This window comes from Lonchura striata, chromosome 19 (assembly GCF_046129695.1).
Source record: "Lonchura striata isolate bLonStr1 chromosome 19, bLonStr1.mat, whole genome shotgun sequence".
Taxonomy (NCBI): domain Eukaryota; kingdom Metazoa; phylum Chordata; class Aves; order Passeriformes; family Estrildidae; genus Lonchura; species Lonchura striata.
The window spans coordinates 384,934-404,207 of NC_134621.1; the positions used below are offsets into that span (position 1 = coordinate 384,934).

Genomic DNA, 19,274 nt, shown 5'->3' on the forward strand with positions numbered 1-19,274 from the left:
GCGATGCCTTTTGGGGAATGGCAGAGAACGGAGGCAAAAGGTGCCGGGAGCCCTTTCTGTTCCCTTCAGCCCCTGCAGCCCCTCCAGTGCTTTCAGGGCACTCTCTTGGTTAGTTCCTAGAGAAAAAGGCTAGGGCATGATTTTCAAAATTACTGCCCGTCCCCAGTCAGAGTTTCCTACATTCCTGGGTACAAATGAGTGGATGGAGAGAGTGGATGGATGCTGTCCAGCAGTGTCCCCAGGGGCATCTGGAGTGTTCACACTGCTGAGCTGAGAAAAACTCACCAAACCCAGCCCAGGGGCCTGTGATCCTCCACCCACCCGGGGGAACTCCGGGCGCTGTAAACAGAGGCCACAGCGCACACCAGGCTCTGCTGTGCCCGGTGAGGAGTCTCTGTATGAGCCCTGAGCCCTGGCATCACCTCCCAAACACCACAGAGACCTCTTGTGCCATCAGAGAAAAGCCCTGGAGCAAATGTGTGTCCCCAGCACGATCAACAAGAGATGCAGAATTACCTCCTCAATAAAAACACTGTTTCTGATGGAAATGTTACCTCTGTCAACTGTGAGGATTTTATAGGAATACTGGCTCAAGAATTCAGTGACTTCAGGGATTCCATACCACAGGTTCCTGGGACTGCTTGGGCATCCAGAGCCTATAGTATTGGTTAAACTGGTAGAGCTGAGGATACTTAGCAGCTTTGTCACAGAGCTGGAACGTCACGCAGGGAGCAAGGGGTTCTCTCGGAGAGTGCAGGAGGCCAGTGAAAACAGCATCAAGGTAGTCCACATCATCTGCTCCTAGAAAAGCCAAATAAATTAAACTACTGACATGAGCATGGACACTGGGGCAACGTTCCTTACTTTGGGCCTTGCCAGCAGCCCACAGAGCCTCACGCAGAAAAGAACTGATCGAGATCAAAAAGTGTTCCTAGTGACCTAGACACGTGCTCCTGGCCGCTGAGGTACCTGAAAAACCCTCCAGACATCATCAGCTCTTGCTGAAGCAAATAATCCACCTTCACCGTGTTGTGCTAAACACACGTCTGGCCCTTAACAGGGAGAGACCCTGCCAGGCACCGCCTCAGAGAAGAACTGAGCTGTACTGGGGGGACACACCCAGCCGACGTGTACGAGTTAAACAGAATTTTCTGTCAGAACTGGGACTTTCAGCACCCCCCAGGTGCTACTCAACTGCCACATACACACAGAGGGCTTTGTGAGGTGCTCTGGGGTTGGCCAGTCCTGCTCCAAGCCCTGCTGATGCCCCTGTGATTTTAACACCGTCCTCAAGGAGGTGGTAGAACCTCACAGTATTTGCCCCTGGAGCTTAATTTCTGAAGTTTCCTTTGGGAAACGCATCCACTTCCTACTTAACAAGGCAGACCTCTCTCCCTGCTCTCGGGAAGAGCTGCCTACAGGCAGGGGAACCACCTTCCTCTCCTGATCGCCATGCTCTGCCCTTAAAATGCTGTGTTACTGAGGCCAACTACTTCCAGACCAAGACTGTCCATGCAGGCACAGTGTCCCTTCTCTTTAGGGTCAGGGAAAAAGGGCAGAAGCACCTACAGAGCTACAATGCCCCTCTTGAGCACAAAGCACCGTGAATCTGCACCTCCTGCTGCTTGCAGGGAAGATAATAAAATGCCTCAAGGTAAAAAATTATAAATGGTAAAAAGTTATAACAAGAGGGTAGAAATGATGCCACTTTCACTCCACTGCTAGAAATGACACATAAAAAATAAAAAAAAACTGTACCTGTTCTGTTTTCAGACTGAAGCAACATCATATTCCTGGCTTCTAATGCAGCAGGGACAACAGCACTGAAGGGAAATGTTTGGATAATCACGTCTTCATTTAAAGAGAACCCAATTCCTTCATCTAAGCCATCACTGCCCTCCATCAGAACAGCCAGCATATCCACGACATCTAATAAGTGACGGAAAAAATGTAAGCAGAGGATCCAGACTAACTGGGAAAACAACAGAGGTAGAATGCAACATTCCAGGAACACAAGGTATCTTTCTAGTTCCCAAAATAAAAAAACAAAACAAAACAAAACAAACAACACAAACAAACCCCCCCCCAAAAAAAAAAAAAAACAACAAACCAAACAAAAAACCCAAAGACACATTCGCCAGGCAATACAATGTTAGGGGCAGCACAAAAATCACAGCTGTTCTTCACTCTGCCTTTCAAAGCTGCTGTCCAGCACAGGTTGCCCAGAGAAGCTGTGGCTGGCCCCGGATCCCTGGAAGTGTCCAAGGCCAGGCTGGACAGGGCTTAGAGCGCCCTGGAATGGTGGAAGGTGTCCCTGCCCATGGCAGGGGGTGGAACGGAACGAGCTTTAAAAAAGGTGCCTTCCCATCCAAGCCCTTCTGGGATTCCATGATTCTGTGAACAGCCCCGGGCAGAAGGACTGAATGTCCATTGTAGTTCGAAAATGTTGCTGCAAGAGCACGGAGAGAGATTTCAAATACTGTTAAAGTGGCACAACCACATCAAAAATTACATCTGGGGGTAAAGTGGCAACTCTGCAATTCCAACTTCTGATACCAAGGACACATGGAGGGCTGAATCCTGGAGATCCTTACATGACAGGATTTCTAGTGTTATCCATCCCCAGTTTGCTGCTTAGGGTTAGAAAAGGTAGTCAGTCCCAAGTCGTGGAATTCTGTTCTTAAAGGGTTACCACATACCATCAATGTGAGAGACGGGGATGCTGATGTTTGATCCGAGTCCTGTAGCAACCTGGAGCACGCTGGCTTCCCGAACCAGGTCTGCTGCCTTGTCCGTGTAGGGGTAGGGCTTTGTCCTCAGCTTCAGCAGGATCTGTCAGCAAAGGTGGAGAGAAAAGTAAGTTAACCGGCTCCCAAGTGTGGGGGGACCATGTGCTGCTAAGGAAGACCACGTGCTGAAAGTGGTTGGAAGCAGGGCGGGTTTTAGGACGACAAGTTCCATACTACTGCGGGATTCTGTCTACAGTTCCTGCTCTACAAACCAAATACATCAAACGACAAAAATAAACAAACAAAAAAAACCCACATTAAATTAACAAAATAATTATTCCTACCTCAATAACCCCATAACGCCTCGCACCATTCCAAGGAGGGCGGCAGGAGGGGCGGGCAGAGCCAGGGCCCCGCTCCGCCGCCCTGGCGGCATTTTCCGGCACGCGGCCACTCCCGGCATCTGGAGAGGGGCGCGGGGCCGGGAAAGGCGGCGCAGCCCTGCTCCGATACCGCTCGGCTGCGGCCCGGGAGCGCTGCGACCGCGCCTCCGCCGCCCGCTCGCCGCTTGCTCCCGCCCCTCACCCCTCCCGCCCCGTCTCGGTGGTTGAAAACAGTGAGAAATAGAAACGCACAGGGACGGACGGAAATGAAGTTAGAGATAGAAAAGTAATATGAGAAGCAAAGGAAGAAATACAGTGAAAAGAAAATGACTAAACCACACCAAAGAAAGACAGGAGCCAAAGCTGGAGGGGGAGGAAGCAGGGGGGATCATTATTAGGGTTGATTCAACTTTATTGAATGAATTTCTTTATTTACGCTTCAGCAAAACACATGGAAACGATGTACACAAATGCAAGTACAGATACAATCCATATACAGGCTGGTAGAAGTCCAACTTGCATACAGAGCAATACATGGAAAAGCAGCAGCAAATGCAAATACAGAACAATACAGAGCAATAGAAACCAAACACATATTAACACAATATGATCTTTTTTCTACTGTCATTACATTTTGTTTAATTGTTAGAGGAAACCCAAAATAAAAATAGCACACAGAAAACAACACTCATCCACCATGAGCACCTCCTTCACATTACACACAAACTCGCCATCGCTCTCATCTGAACTTCAACACATCTTCTGACAGCAGCTCTGACAGCTAGGAGCTATTTCCACTCTGGGCCCATCAGTTTTGCACCCAAAACCCCATAGAAGACAGATGAACTACAAAGTTTTATAACTGCTCTACCTAAGCGTGACTATGTACCCGGGGAAGAGCAGCTCCAATCATAAGTGGCACAACAGAGGCACATACAACGTAAGCCAAGGTAGGTACATACAATGTGAGTATGCACAACATAAGCCAACATAGGTACATGGAGTATAAGTACATACAATATAAACTGACAGAGACAAAGTGATGTGGCATTGCTGAAACCTAAGTGGACCCTGGCTCCTCCTCCCGATCTCCCCAGCCATTGCCAAAGGCTACCCAGATACCACCTAGAAATAAAAGATTTCACAGCTTCATCACAGAGTCCTGAAATATTTCCAGATGGCTCACAAGCACAGGAAACCTGGTCCACCAGCCAGTTGGTGATGGGGGTTTGGCATACTCTGAGTGGATTGCCTAAAACACACAAATGAGAATGGAGGCTTAGAGATGCACCAGAAATTGAGACCTGAGTGAGAACAACTGCTTCTGCAACCCGTCACTGCTCACCTTGGCTGCCAACATCTGGATCTAACTCCTAAAAATAAAGACAGAAAACAGTGCTGTAACACAGAGTCACCATTTACACTTCCACTGCAGAGACAAATGGTGACTGACCAGACCAGGAAACATCCTCTCCAGGGATGGGGCGCTCTGCCATGGATTTAATCCACCTGCATCTGAAAGAAAGTTATAACAAAAGTCAAATGGCTGCAGAATAACTTAACAGCTCCAGACATGTCAATCTAGGAATACCATCTAGAGTCCAACTCCACCCTGCATTACAAAATTCAAGTGCCCGGGACTTGTCCCATCACACCAGGCTATGCAGCAGGGAAGAACAGCTCCAGGACAAATATGTACTTACACCTGTGACACAGGACAGGAGGACAGGACATGACAAACAAGGGGATGCTAAAGACAAGCAACACATTATACTAACAAGATTATGACAGAACAACTATAGAAATCTTCCTGGCACGAAGAATAATGGCAAGGACTGAGAGGATGCCAAAAGAGATGCCCGATGCTATGGCAACAGTGGATGGCAGAGGCTCTAGGGAGAAAAAGAGAAGACTGTAATAGAGTGACGTGTTAGAAGAACTGTTGGTCACAATGATAGAGATGACCATGAGACAATGCTACATTTAGAATGCTGTCCGTATCCCTACAATCTTGTAAGTGCCAGGACATTACGATTCATGGCTGGAAAGTATGGATGGTGATACTGCTGGAAGCAAGGCCTCAAAAGTCATCTGACTCAATGCTTCTGAATTGCGACTCGGAGACATGGCCGAGCCCGCCGGGAAAGGAATGAACTACATCGGCATCGTGCTGAGAAGTACGAGCGTTCGAGAACCTAGAGATCATGGCTGATGCTTGAGGTTAGGCCCTCGAGGGGAAAAGGCAGAGATACCTGGTCTGAGGCACCCCAATGACATGCTAGGAAACACAATACACCAGACAACAAAACACAGACTGGAACTGCTCTGCACTGCACACCCTACAGCTGCAATAAAAAGTAGGGCCTCTTCCTTTAGCTGTCCTAAAAGCCCCTTAGTAGATATCCCTTTCCCCTCTGCTAATTTTTAAATCTGTACCAAGAATTTCCAGTCCACTACTAGATGATCATCCTATCTCCAGGCCATGGTCCCCAACTTATCTTTTGGATGACTGGCGACATGAATCCAGGGTCTGGATTTGAAAGAACTTGGTAAAGAGTAAGATTCATAACTGTTGTAATTACATAGACTTGCTGTAGGGTGATTAAGTTCTTCATCTTTGAAACAGAGCCTACTTGTTAGTGTCCAGCCAGCCCTGCAGTAGCTGGGCGGTTGGTGATTGATGTAGTTGTGGTTCACTTTTCTAATGATTTTTGGAAAGCTGGTCCATCAGCTGAGGTTATTTACACCAGTGGATCAGCACAATCAGTTTGGTGGTGGTAGTGGATTGTTATTCCTATTTGATTGCTGTGCTGAACATATCACCCTGATCTCAGGGAGTGCAGGGAAAGGGAAAAAGGGAATGTGAAAATACTCAAAGCATCATTATGGATGCAAACATGCAGATAGCCCATGCAGTCCGTGATGTGAATGTGACTAAGGGATGCATGAAATTCCACCTAGTGGGGTAACTGCAAAGATCAGCCATGCCTAGGGAAGTCTGCCATCTCCTGTTGCATGCTGAAGTACCTTGTGTACCCACCATAACCCCAATTTTCTTTCCCCAGTGTCCCTTTGACAGACCACTGCAGGCAGCTGGAGCACTGCTGGTGTGTATGACCTGATGTGTGTTTGAAGCATGGGTTGTTGGATGCTATTTTGAATCCTACTGATGCGTTAGGATTTTAGCTTTTTTATTTTTCATATATTGGTAATTCTGCACCCCAGCAGCTGCAGTGGTATGAAACACTGGCACATCAGCTGCCAGCACCATTTACAATAGCAAGATTGGTCTCTTAGGACAATAATGGATGTAGGACAAATTATGATGGTAAGCTGAAAGTGCTATTACTCATTATTGAAACTTTGAATTGCTCTCTGGCCAGTGCTAAAACTATAAAGCCGGCAGCCAGTGGACAAGCCCTCAGTAACCTCTGCCACTGAACTAAAAGCTTTTGGAGGGGAACAGAAGTGCTATAAATCTTTGGGGTGACATTTAATATTTGTCAGAGAAGCACTTTGGACTTATTTTAATCTCTTCATTTTGGAAAGTTCATAATAACAAATAATGGGTGCCTTGAACCTGGCCAGTGAATCCCCTGCCTCTCCCAGCTCCAAATGGAAACTAGAAGTGGCCCCTTAATAGAAAGGGCAGCTCTGCTCATTGCTGCCTCTTGTGCACTGTGTGGTCTCCCAGCTGCTGCTAAATGGATACAATCCATTTAGTGTTTACACTTGCTGCCTGTTACTGCAATGACACCGGAGTCTGCAAATGTTTTAACTTGATTTTTTTTAAAACTGTCCATTAACCTTCCTCAGTGATTGGAAGAAAAGTAAATTATTTATGATGCGGATGTTATAGGGGGATTGTTTCTGCATTAACATTTCATTTGGGAGTGTTAAATCTGTCTCTCATGCTAAGTTAAGGATTTGGTTTATCAGGTGATTTGTCCAGAGATGAATCCCATCCAAACACACACCTACCAGCACCTCTTCTTCTGCTCAGATGCTTCCCTGCCATGAAATGAGTGTCCCATGCTCCAAGTGAAGCAAATGCTGGGCCAAGGTGAATAACCTTATAAAGTGTACTTTCAAGCTGTAAATTTTGCTACTCACCTAAATGAGAAGCAGTCTCAGCTGGAAAAAGAAAAATGGATTTTTGCCATTAGCATGCCTGCTATTTTTGGCTGGGCTTATTCAGGCCATGCTGATCTCCTTGATGAGAGGTTTTACTGGTAGGTAGATCAGTCACTACTGCACTAGAACAGATTCTCAAAGAGTTGCTAAACCTAATTTAAGATTAGTATGTCAGGAAAAAAGTGACTTTTTTAATTGTCACAGTGGTATCCAAATGGAAGATGTAGGGACAATTTTCATGACAGGACAAGAAGACACAGTTACAAGCTGAGCCAGGGGAGCTTCAGGTTGCACATTGGGAACAATTTCTTCACTGAAAGGGTTGTTAAGCATTGTACTGGACTGCCTGGGGAAGTGGTGGAGTCCCCATCCCTGGGGTTCCTGGAAGTGTCCAAGGAATGACTGGAGCTGGCCCTCAGTGCTATGGTCTGGTTAACAGAGTGGGAATTGGTCACAGCTTGGACTTGGAGGTCTTCTCTAGCCTTTATCGTTCTGTATGTTTGTGTTTCCTGGGCTATCTCTGTCACTATTCATCCCAGACTCCTTCTCAGGAGTGAAGGGAGTAGGCTGACATATGGCCAATTGGAAAGGGACTAAGTCCCAAGTCCAGGTATTAGAGCTTTAGAAATAGCTGTAACTGCTATATTTAAAAAAAAAAAAAAAAATTAAATGCCACCAAAGTCCTTCTGCAAACAGCAGAACACTATCCTGGGGAAAGCTGTTTGAGGACATAAGCTAACAAATTCCACCTCACATTTCTGAGCACAAGCAGTCAGGGAGCTGCAAATGCACAGGTTTTTGGAGGAACTGGCACTGCCATATGCAAAACATTGGGCTATCCAGTCTGACTGGCTGTCCTCAGCACATTTGAGGCAGTGATTTCCCTCTCTCACCCACAATTAACCTTCCTGTGACTGCCACAAAAGAGCAGGTTGCAAAGTACTCTGAGGGCATCTGCTGAAAAGCGTTGTATAAACACACTGTAGAAAGAACACAAACTTGAAACTTGGACCAACACCACTTCCCTGTTCCATGTTAATATGTATGTGTGGGAAGTTCATGTACAAATGAATGTACAACGTACAAAAGCCAAACTGATACTGAGATGCCTGCAGTGTGTTCTCCAGAGAATAAATGTTTGAACTGTGGCTTGGAAAGAAAAGGTTGAGAGCCTGCAGTGGGTTTGACCAGAGAAATGAGTCGGTTACTGGAAATACTCAGAGGTTTGTCTCAGAGGTTCAGTGTTGCCAACCAACCTGCACATAGGGTTATATTGATACATGCATAAGACTAAACATGACACCTCTGTCAAACTAATCCCTGGGTACTATTTAACTACCACAGCTGCTTTTAAAAGATTGCCTTGGGGCACAGCCCACCGAGGCAGAACAATATCATCATCTTAAGCATTTTCCAAGTTGCTGACAATTGGGAATTCATGCCTTGTAGCAAAATAATTATACAATAACAGTGGAAGTCAAACAAGAGGGCATTCAGCACCTGATTGTGCTCTCTGTCTCTGTCATGCCTTCACTGGTTTTGCTGATATCTCCATATAAAATCATGTCTCTGGGCATTTGGTCTCCTCGAGTGTCTGTGTTGCTGGCTTGGGATTTCGTTGCTGGCTTGCAAGCAGAATATACTGTGAATCACGACTTTGGGTTACTCTGCAATATTCTGTATTACTGTTTAAATAAAAATTGATCACCTTTTTATAGACTATTCTTATCATGACAACAGACACATTAATGTCGTTTATCACTGGGAGTGATAGAGTGAATTAAGGATGTGTATTCCTTTTCAATAGTGAGCAAGTGATTAAGTTCTTTGTAAGTGCAAGAATCTTCTTCCCATACTGAGGTTTTCTTTTTTCTGACTTTTCCTCATAAAAATATAGTTGCAAAATATCATAGCACACCAAATGCAACTATTTTATGATCTCATAAAAATAACACTGAGATGTGCTGTCCCATGGTATGAGGACACTGCTGGTGGAGCTGCGGCCATGCCTGTGGGAGCAGGAGTCCTGGCAGACACCAATGCCCTCAATTGCAGCTTATTCCAAACTGCCTTCCCATAATTGCAGGAGAGGTTACATGTCATGCCTCAGCCTCACATGGCTTCCAGCACCATGTTCAGACAAGGGCGTTGGATTCCCCAGGACCTGTGCAGACCTAAATTGGAACCAGCAGTGGCCCTGGACATGTCGTACAAAGGATGAATCTTGGGAGATTGCTGCCAAGGAACACTTTTCTCCTCTCTTTTAAGTTAAAAATACACTGAAAGAAGTGTAAGCTTTTGGGTATATATATATATAGGTATTATAGGTAGTGGCAGCAGCAGTAAAAGTCATGTTTGAAGAGCTGGGGGCCATCCTTAAAACTAAAACACTTTGGCTTGAGCCTGACCTAGAATTTCAAAATACCTCTCCTCAGTACTCCTAGCTGACAGCATCAGCCCCAGTATCATCAGCAACAGCCACCTGCCTGTACAACTGGTAGTTACCCCAGGCTGCTGTGTCTGCAGGCAGTGGTGTGTCAGCTGAGTACATCCTCCAGAGGCTGTGTCTAGTACAAATGCCCGTTTTCCTTTCCATGCTCAATTTAGTGTTTAATGTAGTCACAAAGAAAAGGCTCATCCTCACGCTGCTAGGCCTGTGACTCAATTGCATTTAAACCCAGCTCTTAGCAGGACAGACCTCATTAGAAATATTCTCTGCCAGCTGGAAGCCCTTGTCTGAAGTAGAACTAAGAGCAAGGACATGCAGCTAGAATGGCTGGGAGCTTCAGGCATTACCTTGCAGTTTGGGAAAGAAAGACATTAAAACCAGCATCTTTTTCACTGGATATACCTGGAAGTGATTGCAGTATTATTTTAGGTGCAGTATTATCTTTGTAAATAAGCCTTTCCCAAGAACCTGTTCCCCACAGGAAACAGGATGCAAAATTTTGGCCAAAATTTTTTGCTTCAGAATGCCAAATTTGGCCCAGAGAGAAGTGAGGCCTTGATGCATGGAGGAGGCTTTGATTCAGCCATAGTCTACGGCTCTGACCAGATACCAAAGCTGCTCACACCTCTGGGCAGACCATGGTGCACCCATGGAAAAGCAGCTCCTCCAGGAGAGGACACACTTTTTGCCATAAGGCAAAAAACCCGAGGGCAAATCCATCAGGAAAAAGCAGCATTGCCTCCAGAGATATTTCATCTGAGTATGTGTGGAGTGAATTTCGCCCAGCAGGGTAGATTCATTAATTACTCAGTTGTGTCTTTAAACTGAAAATATGCCTATTTAACAGTTTTCCACTCACAATGAATATATTTTCCCCAACAGGCTGCAAGTAGAGACAGAGTCTTTCCTTAAGATCACTGTGCCTTCCATTAGCGAAAGTTTTATTGTCAAAACAATAATTTGTCCAATGTTGAAAAGCTGCAAGGAAAGAAAGAAAAGTCAATACATTTGACCTTGCTTCTGGGAGAGAAACTCCTGGTAGTCATTACAAGTCAACTGTGGAAGTAGCAACAAATGATTTTAATGGATGTTTCATAAACAAATTCTTTCTAAGAGCCAACATTCCTCTGTCCTTCAACCCACACCTGAAGGAACAGGGAATGGAGGTTGTCTGCCACAGCAAAAGTCCTTTGCTTCCTTGGTTATCTGAGAAGAGAGCAGACGGATAAGTGGAAAGTAATTTATCAGACCTGCGGGGAAATAAGGCTCATCAGGATTTCCTCGCAGTTGCAAAGACAGCAGCGATTTATTCAAATGTGGTTAAATGACACACTCATTTTTCTCACTTAGGTCGCGGTTCTGGAAAACATCTTGGAAAAGAATTTCAGTATGTGCTGATGTTTAAACTTGGGTGTGAGCCCCATGCAGACTAGTGAAACTCAAGCATGTACTTTACACATAAGCATGGATCTACTTAAGTGCTGTCCTCAGAGCTGCTGTTTAAGTGGCTCCTTGAGCTACAGCCTCCAGCTTTGAAAAGGCTCTCCTAGTCTTTGTGTGCAATGCAGAGAGAGCTAACTAAATACTTGCTTGTTTTCTATAGCATTGACCAGAACCACCTCAAGTGCCAGGGCAGCAGACATAAGCAGGAAAATTGACTCTGATCATCTCTGGAGTAATTTAACATTTCAGTGGAGCCAAGTGTTCGTTCAGTGGAGCCAAGTGCTTTTCAACTCCCATGGTGTCAAAACAATTAGCAGATCACAGCACTGCTGATTCACTGGTGCTCCAAGAAAAGCATCTGGCCAACATATGGAAATTTAACACAAGCACTGAATAGCCTTCTTCTTGCACCATCAACTGGACAGACCCATTAGGATGATTCTTATATCACAGGATAGGTTTTGCAATTTAACTTAACCATCTGGAAAGACATCACTGCAGAATTCCAATTACATATTTTTATCATAAGCCTGTTTTCCATGCATTACCCCTGTTAGAATTCAGAGAATATAAAATATCCTAAGTTGGAAAGAACCCAAGAGGATAATCAAATCAAATTTCTTTAGCAGGTTGGGGATTTTGATTTAGATTAGATATTTGGAAGAAATTCTCCCCTGTGAGGGAGCCTGGCACATGCTACCCAGAGAAGCTGTGGCTGCCCCATTCCTGGAAGTGCTTAAGGCCAGGTTGGATGGGACTTGGACCAACCTGGAATAGTGGAAGGTGCCCCTGCCCATGCCAGGGGTTGGAATGAGATGGTCTTCTAGGTCTCTTCCAACACAAAACATTCTGTGATGTTTCTAAATTCAAGACCTTCTGTTAATTTGCTATTGGTTACATCCCTACCCACCTTGACAATTCCAGAAAGTATGATTTGGTACTAAAGCAATTAGTACTCTTGCTGACTAGTGAATGAGATCATGGCTGTCAGATTGGAAAAAAGCTATAACACAATAATGAGCCTGATCATTTAAAAGTCAAAGGCAAAGAAGCAGTCTCTGTGTGGATAGCAGGTATCTTTGAGACAGTTATGCATCTGACATTATCATAAAGAAAGAAAAAAATGGGGATGTGGAGGATGCCTAGTGTTCTTTGAGGGTCTTTAAGTAGGGAGGACTACAAACCCTGATGGTAGGATGGTCAGTGTGTTTCCAGTTAACGTGCTTGTCCCCTTCAGTGGAACTACAATGTGTTCATCAAAGAGATCCACGGACTCCAGTACTTTTACACAGAGGAGTTACTCCAGAGTTCCTTGTGTTTCCAGCAAAGGTGTCAGACAGGGTAAATGGAAGCACCAAATATGTTCCGTGTATGGTTCTGTGAATACTATTCCCTCATAATGAAAAGCAAAAGGTATCTCATCTACTTAGATGTAGTGTCTATTTCTTCTGATGCTTGAATTATTATTCTAGTATGGGTGGAGCAAACTCTCTGCACACCTTGCATCAACTGCTGGGTGACTTGCTATGTTGTTCCCATCTCCAAAGGGGATGGAAGGCTGCAGGTGACTTCCAGCATCTCCCATCAAGCCACTTATGAAAAAGGCCAACTAGAAAGCAGATCTTGTCAGACACATCCTAAAAAGCAGAGCTGCAAATGCTTGCCCATCAGGAGTAGGACACAGATGGATTTTCAGATTATTATAAAAGTGCCATTCAGTCAGAAATGGATTTCATTAATCAAATGCATTTTTTACATAGCTTCAGACTTGGCTGAAAATGTTCCTTCTTATTTTATTTATTGGCATTTATTAACGCAGCTATTAGCTATGTTAATGCAACCTCAATGGTATTTTCATTTAACTCCTAACAGGCAGTTCTTATGTATACCACATAGCAAATGTGACCAGAAGGAATTTGACACAACCAACTCTTCCTTTGGAATCAATATGGGATCCAAAACAAACCTCTGGTGATCTTAGCATCACTGCCCAAGGAACCAGGCATCCTACAAATAAATACTGAATTGCAAACCTGCAGCCAGTTGAGAATAAATCTGCTTCACTGGAAGTGGAAGAGAAAGCAGAGTTCAAGGCTGCTACTGAATTGGTGGCCAAATGCCAATACCATACACTTTAAGGCAGTATAAAATCATTCATCTGACAGGCTGACCCTCCACGCTGGGAAAATAAAGCTATGTAACTATCTTCTGTGTCTCACAACAGTGGTTCTATGCCCTGTTGAAAGCAGCCATCTCTCTCCATGGGCTATTTACTCATGCAGAATCCATGCAGGACCTCAGCAACACTTCTGAATTGCTTCTGCTATTCAGTGTTGTTGGTGTGTTGTATTTCCACACCTCTTTCCTGTGTATTTCCTAGAGCACCTGCAAGCTTCCTTGATCACTTTCTCCACTGAGATATTTTGCTTCACTCAGATGCTTTTCAAACTGCTTTGGGTTTGGGTTTTTTGCTTCCTCCTCTCCCACACCATGCCATGCCACACAGTAGCAGCATGCGCCCATTAGCAGCAGCTCACCAGCAGTAAATGAACTAACTTATAAAATATGCATGGGGAAGCAAGTCATTACACAATCACATGCCAAAACATTTCAGATCTGGACTTTTTTTTTTTTTAAGCCACATGCAAGCACTGCAGTGCTATCTTTGCATGTAACTGCTATTTTTGTCCCTTTCCTTGTCCTTGTGATAGGACATCTCTTATCACTAACTGTCCTCCCATGGCTTTGGCATCTCTCAAGAGCATCCTGCATTGTGCAGATGTTTGTCTCTCTGGTATTCTCTGTGATCCTTCAGTGTTCCCTGAGTTTTGCACCAATCACTGGCACAGACTCATTAATCGTCAGTGCAATAAGATAATACCTTACAAATGGTGCATGATGTGCTGGGAAAAACACTGATACTGCAATTGGGACAGCTACCAACATACTGGCACTGGCTCGGATACCCACAGTCCACCTAGGACCCAGGTGAATAATTTAATCTTTCCCTTCACATAAATTTGTTAGCTCTTGAACACTGCATGTGTTCATGAAGAGTCACTGAAGGGAAAATGACCTTGGGTTTTGCCAGTGTTCATTGTCAGACCCTTTGCTACTTAGGCCTTCCTCTCTAAACTCCAGATAAAAAAAATATTTGCATTTTTTTTTTTTGGGCTAAATTGTTAATTTAACATTAACATGAACAGACCTTTCAAGCCTTGGATATAGTACTTTGCCTAAAGGTGCCATGTAGGGCTACTGAGGCAACTTCAACATGAGTAACACTGTTTTCTTCCACATCACCCTCTATGCAGACACCTTACATGTGTTTGAGGTATGAATTTGGGAGAATTGATATTTCCATTTTAGAGATGAGAAAATTTGGGGTGCTGGAAGGGATTTCACCTGTATCAGCCATGAGGTGCCTGTGGCCATCAGAAATAGGACAAGAATAATTTATAAGACCAGGAAATATTTCTTTAGTGGGAGGGTGGTCAAACTCTGGAACAGGCTTCCCAGACAGCTGGTGGATGTTCCAAGACTGTGAGTGTTTAAGAGGCATTTGGATAATGCTGTTAATAATATTCTCTAACTTTTGGCCAACTCTGAATGTTCAGGCAGTTGGATTTGATGAACACTGAATGTCCCTTCCAACCGAAACAGTTCTATTCTATTCTATTCTATTCTATTCTATTCTATTCTATTCTATTCTATTCTAATTTTCTTCACCATTTTTTATTTCCTCACCTCCAAATCCTCCTTCCGTCTTGTGCAGCTGTGCCAGACAGTCCCAGCGTTATGCTATCCTGGCAGAAAAGTGTTGGTTTATCACTCACAGATGCTTTCAGTAGACTTTCAGCTTTCCCTCTGAGCTGCTTTGAGGTCTGCTCTTGCCTTCTGAAGCAGTTAATTCCTACAGTGTCTTCCCCTCAAAATGTCTTGAACTGCTTCAGAGGATACTCTAGGGTGACACAGAAGCCAGCCCTGCTGTTCAGAGGACACAGTGGCCACATGTGAGTGACAGCAGCGCTGTGCAGGGCCCCAGTACACCCACATTTGCAGCCCTGTGGTGGCACATTCTTGTTGGTCCATGCAAGACAGGCACAGGGATGGTGGGGCACAAATGTCTCCTGAGCCTTTTTGCATCTGCACTTGAACAAGGACCCTATCTTCCTTCCATCCCTCTCCCATGCCAGGCCCTTGTGCCTTTGTTGATTCCTTTCCCTTTTTGTTCAGACTCTGATCCAAGGCCCTTCCACTTTGCTCTGCTTTAGCCTTTCAACCTTTACAACAGTACCTGTGCAGGACCAGTTGAAACAGTATAACCAGCAAAATAAGCAATTTCTCCCTTTCAGTTTAGCAAGTTGAATCATCTTAGCAAAGGATCCAGCCACCCCCAGAACATGCATGAGGGCAGGATGATGTGACAGCTGCAACAGCTCTTCAGTGTTACCCCCTGAAATGCATATTTTTACCCAAGGAGTATAGAAACCAAACCTTCAGTTTCAAAAATTACTTTAGAAACTAAACACCTTTTTTTTTTTTTTTTTTTTTTAACGTAGCATTTGGCTCTTAAAGCTCAGGTTCTTTTGGGAATGAGACTCATTTTTTATTAGCCCTACCTTGGCTGCTTTACAAGGATTTTGCAATGCCCCAGTGCATTCCTGGTCACCTTCTTGCTGTGCCAGTTGTGGCCACATCCTGGCCACAACTGTTTGCTGGGGATGAGCCTGGAGATGCAGCAGAGGAAACAGCCCCAGTGCCTGGCAGAGGCCGTGAGGAGGCTCCAGGCAGGGCTCTGGGCACTTCCTCATGGGAAAGGTGACCAAGATCTCCCATCTGGCCCTAGCTCCCACCTGAAAGCTGTCACCTGTTGCTGTACCCCAAAAAAGACACCCTGGTTCTTCACTCACTGGCTGGTTCGCTGAGTGAGAAACTGTTGTGGTACCTGTTCTGCAGGAGCAATCTCACCAACATCTCCCCCCAAGAACTGTTGTTCTTTGCCATAACAACTTTTTAATTCAGTTTTGAAACTTTTTGTTTCATTGCTTGTTTCTCCATGGAAACGGTGTGCTGACCACATAGAGTGTACAATGGTAATTTACATTTTCATCTCAGCGTTGATGACACATTTCATGTTTTGGACTTGCACAACTGATTTTGTTTGTACATCTAAATTTTCTTCCTCATTATCTGGAGTGTCCAGTTCTGCCCTCCTCAGAAGAAAAAAAGAGAAACTACTAGAGAGGGTCCAGTGGAGGCCACAAAGATGATGAGGGGTCTGGAGCATCTCTTGATGAACTATGGGAACTGAGCCTGTTTAGTTTGGGGAAGACTGAGGGGGGAAATCTCATTAGTGCATATAAATAGCTCCAAGGATGCCGAGAGGATGGTGCCAGACTCTTCTCAGTGGTTCCCAGTAACAGGACAAGAAGTAATAGCCATGAACTAAAACACATGAAATTCCACCTCAAGGCGAAGAATTCCTTTCCATGGAGGGTGGCAGAGCCCTGAACAGCTGCCCAGGGAGGGCATGGAGTCTCGTCTCTGGAGACACTCCAATCCCACCTGGATGTGCTCCCGTGTCACCTGCCCTGGGTGACCCTGCCTGGGCAGGGGGCTTTGGACCGGGTGATCTCCAGAGGTCCCTTCCAACCCAAACGTTTCTGGGAGTCTGTTATTTTAGGTAAGTTTATTTTGTACTGGTAGAGAGGTGAAAATCCTTTTGACTCCTTCCACGCCGCTTTTATATGTTGGCCTGGGGAGTTTCAAACTTCGGTATAAAAACCCTCACATAGCCCGGGGCACGGTCACGCCTCACGGCCAAGCAGCCCGCGCAGGGGACAGTCCCAGCCAGGACACTCCCCACACGGCCGCCCTCCTCACCGGGACAGCCCCAATGACCGCTCCGCCTCCGCGGCAGCGCCGACCCGGAACGCGTTTGGAGGTGGTGCCGGGAAGATGGCGGCGCCCAGGCGGTGAGGGGAGAGCGGCGCAGCAGCCACGGCCATGAGTGCCGCCCGCGGCTGCCGCCCGCGCCGGGCGTTCGCAGGTACCGCGGAGCCGTAGGGCGAGAGGGCCGGTGTGCGGGCAGGGCCGGGGCTGCTCTGTGGAGCGGTCCCCGGAGCCTGCAAGGCCGTGCCTGTGCGTGTCCTCGTGTGCGGGGCGTCCCGGTGTGCCACACTGCGCTCTGTGTCCTCCACGTGTGTTTATCTTTGGTGCTGTCCTATGGCAGCTGCTTCCTCTTAGTGCTTATTTAAAAAGATAACCTTGTCGATAGTGTATATAGTAGTGGGACAATACTATGTTGTACGATGCTCCATCACCAAGGCTGCCTGAGTTCAAGCAGCGTTTGGACAACCCTTTCAAGGTCAGGGTGGGATTGTTGGGTTGTCCTGTGAAGGGCCAGCAATTGAATTCGATGATCCTTGTGAGTATCTTCCACCTCAGGATATTCTGTGAAAATGTGTCTTACTGGTGTTCAGGAATTTGGAAGAAACACTCAAAATTTTATTGGGACATGCCAACAGTTCAGTTTTGGGCCCCTTGGGATAAGAAGGAAAAGGAGGGTTTGGAATGTATCCAGGCAAGGGAACAGAGCTCGGGAAGGGTCTGGAGCACCAGAAGTAGCTGAGGGAGCTGGGCGGCCTCAGCCTGAAGAAAAGGAGGCACAGGGGAACTTCCCATTCTCCACAATTCCCTAAGAGGAGGGTGCAGCTAGCTGGGGACTGGGCTCTGCTCTCAGGAAGTGAGGGACAGGATAAGAGGAAGTGCCCACAAGTTTGGCTGGGGGAGGTTTGTGTTGAATCTTAAGAGAAAATTTCTTCTCTGAATGGGTGGTCAGGCACTGGCACAAGCTGCCCAGGCCAGTGATAGAGTCACCATCCCTGTAAGGGTTAAAAAAACGTGAATGTAGTACTTAGGGACATGGTTCAGTGGTGGACCTGGCTGTGCTGGGTTAATATTGAGACTTGATCTTAAAGGTAGTTTCCATCTTTAATGATTCCATGATTTTGGACTGTCAGGTCTTTTACCTGGAGCAACAAACATTTTCCATTTTTTGACCCTGGTTCCTTTTTGTTGGGGTGTCCTGTGTCACAGCTGACAACAGGCACTGTAGTCTTAATTAGAAGCAAACTCAGTGGCAGAGAAGAAACTGGAATCTACTGTTTCTTGCTTTCCTTTAAACAGGATTATTTCTCTGGCATCTGAGGAACACTGGTGCACAGCAGATACCATGCCGGTTTGTGAACCTTTACCATGTGGCCAGCAACAGGTTGATTACCTTTCAGTACTTCAACTTTCTCAAACGAATGGTAAGTCAGGGAGTGTACCTATACATATTTCTCATTGATCCCATGTGATAAATCAAAATGGAGATTAGTTTAAAAGAGTAATATTTTTCATACCAGCCAAACTTAGGCAATTTTAAGCGTCTCCATTTTTCACTAAATCAGAGTTAAAGCACTTCGTATCCTAAAACATCTCAGGCTGGAGGAAACCTTTTGTAGCAAGGACAGTGCCTTGTGTTGTACAGTCTCCTCTGCTTGACAGGCAGCTTTTGTACCCTTGAAATAGGGCTCTCATCTCCTGTTGAGAAACTTGACATAAAATTATTTAAAAATTATTATTTATAAAATTACTAATAAAGTCACATCTTGGCTAGCAGTCAAACAACTGGTAGATGGAACTCACTTGTGGAGGTGGTGTGTTCTCAGTTATTTGGTTTATTTCAGTCAAAATCTGAGCTCATTAAGTTAATGGGTTACATTTAGAGTGTGCTGTTAGTTTTAGGCATTAAAAGAGCTGTAATTATCATTAAACCCCTTGAAATTACATCTTCTTCTTTGACCAGTTATATCATATGTTAGTGGATGGTAGTAATTTTTTTTAATTGTGCTGCTGATTTGAACTATATTCACATTGCTCATTCAGAGTTGCAGACCACTCTTCCTCATTGTAATTATTACTGTGTACTTGAAATCAGGATTGATTGAAAGTTCTGTCTTTCTGTTCTTCTGCTGCTTGAAATATATAGAATATTGGGGGAAGAAAATATGAGAAGAGAATCTAAATGCTCTTTTTCTTATTCTGTGTTTGTTCGGTAAGCTCTAAAAGAGACCAAACAACTCCATC

At 45.1% G+C, this 19,274-nt stretch overlaps 2 protein-coding genes across 2 annotated transcripts in view; one reads left to right on the forward strand and one right to left on the reverse strand.

Moving 5' to 3' along the window:
- Positions 1 to 484: 484 nt before the first annotated feature.
- On the reverse strand, positions 485 to 4,472 carry LOC144247236 (nucleolar pre-ribosomal-associated protein 1-like). The gene is made up of 5 exons (XM_077787421.1): positions 4,458 to 4,472; positions 4,299 to 4,364; positions 2,700 to 2,832; positions 1,759 to 1,929; positions 485 to 801 (listed from the first exon to the last, which is right to left on the reverse strand). Exons 1-5 carry the CDS (start codon positions 4,470 to 4,472, stop codon positions 608 to 610), a joined length of 579 nt encoding a protein of 192 aa, XP_077643547.1. The 3' UTR covers positions 485 to 607.
- Positions 4,473 to 17,077: 12,605 nt separating this feature from the next.
- COX10 (cytochrome c oxidase assembly factor heme A:farnesyltransferase COX10) overlaps positions 17,078 to 19,274 on the forward strand; it is a 95,709-nt gene continuing 93,512 nt past the window's right edge. The window contains exons 1-2 of the mRNA XM_021539072.2: positions 17,078 to 17,190; positions 18,330 to 18,454. Of these exons, the coding sequence (XP_021394747.2) occupies positions 17,148 to 17,190; positions 18,330 to 18,454 (168 nt within the window). The 5' untranslated portion in view covers positions 17,078 to 17,147. The remainder of the gene's footprint in view (positions 17,191 to 18,329; positions 18,455 to 19,274) is intronic.

Bases quoted from the DNA above. Each gene is read 5' to 3' on its own strand.
- LOC144247236 (XM_077787421.1), bottom strand. The intron at 2,833-4,298 runs GTGAGCCATCTG...CTTTGCTGACAG, and splicing joins GGACCAGGTTTCCTGTGCTT to ATCCTGCTGAAGCTGAGGAC. The intron at 802-1,758 runs GTACAGTTTTTT...TGGCTTTTCTAG, and splicing joins TCAGTCTGAAAACAGAACAG to GAGCAGATGATGTGGACTAC.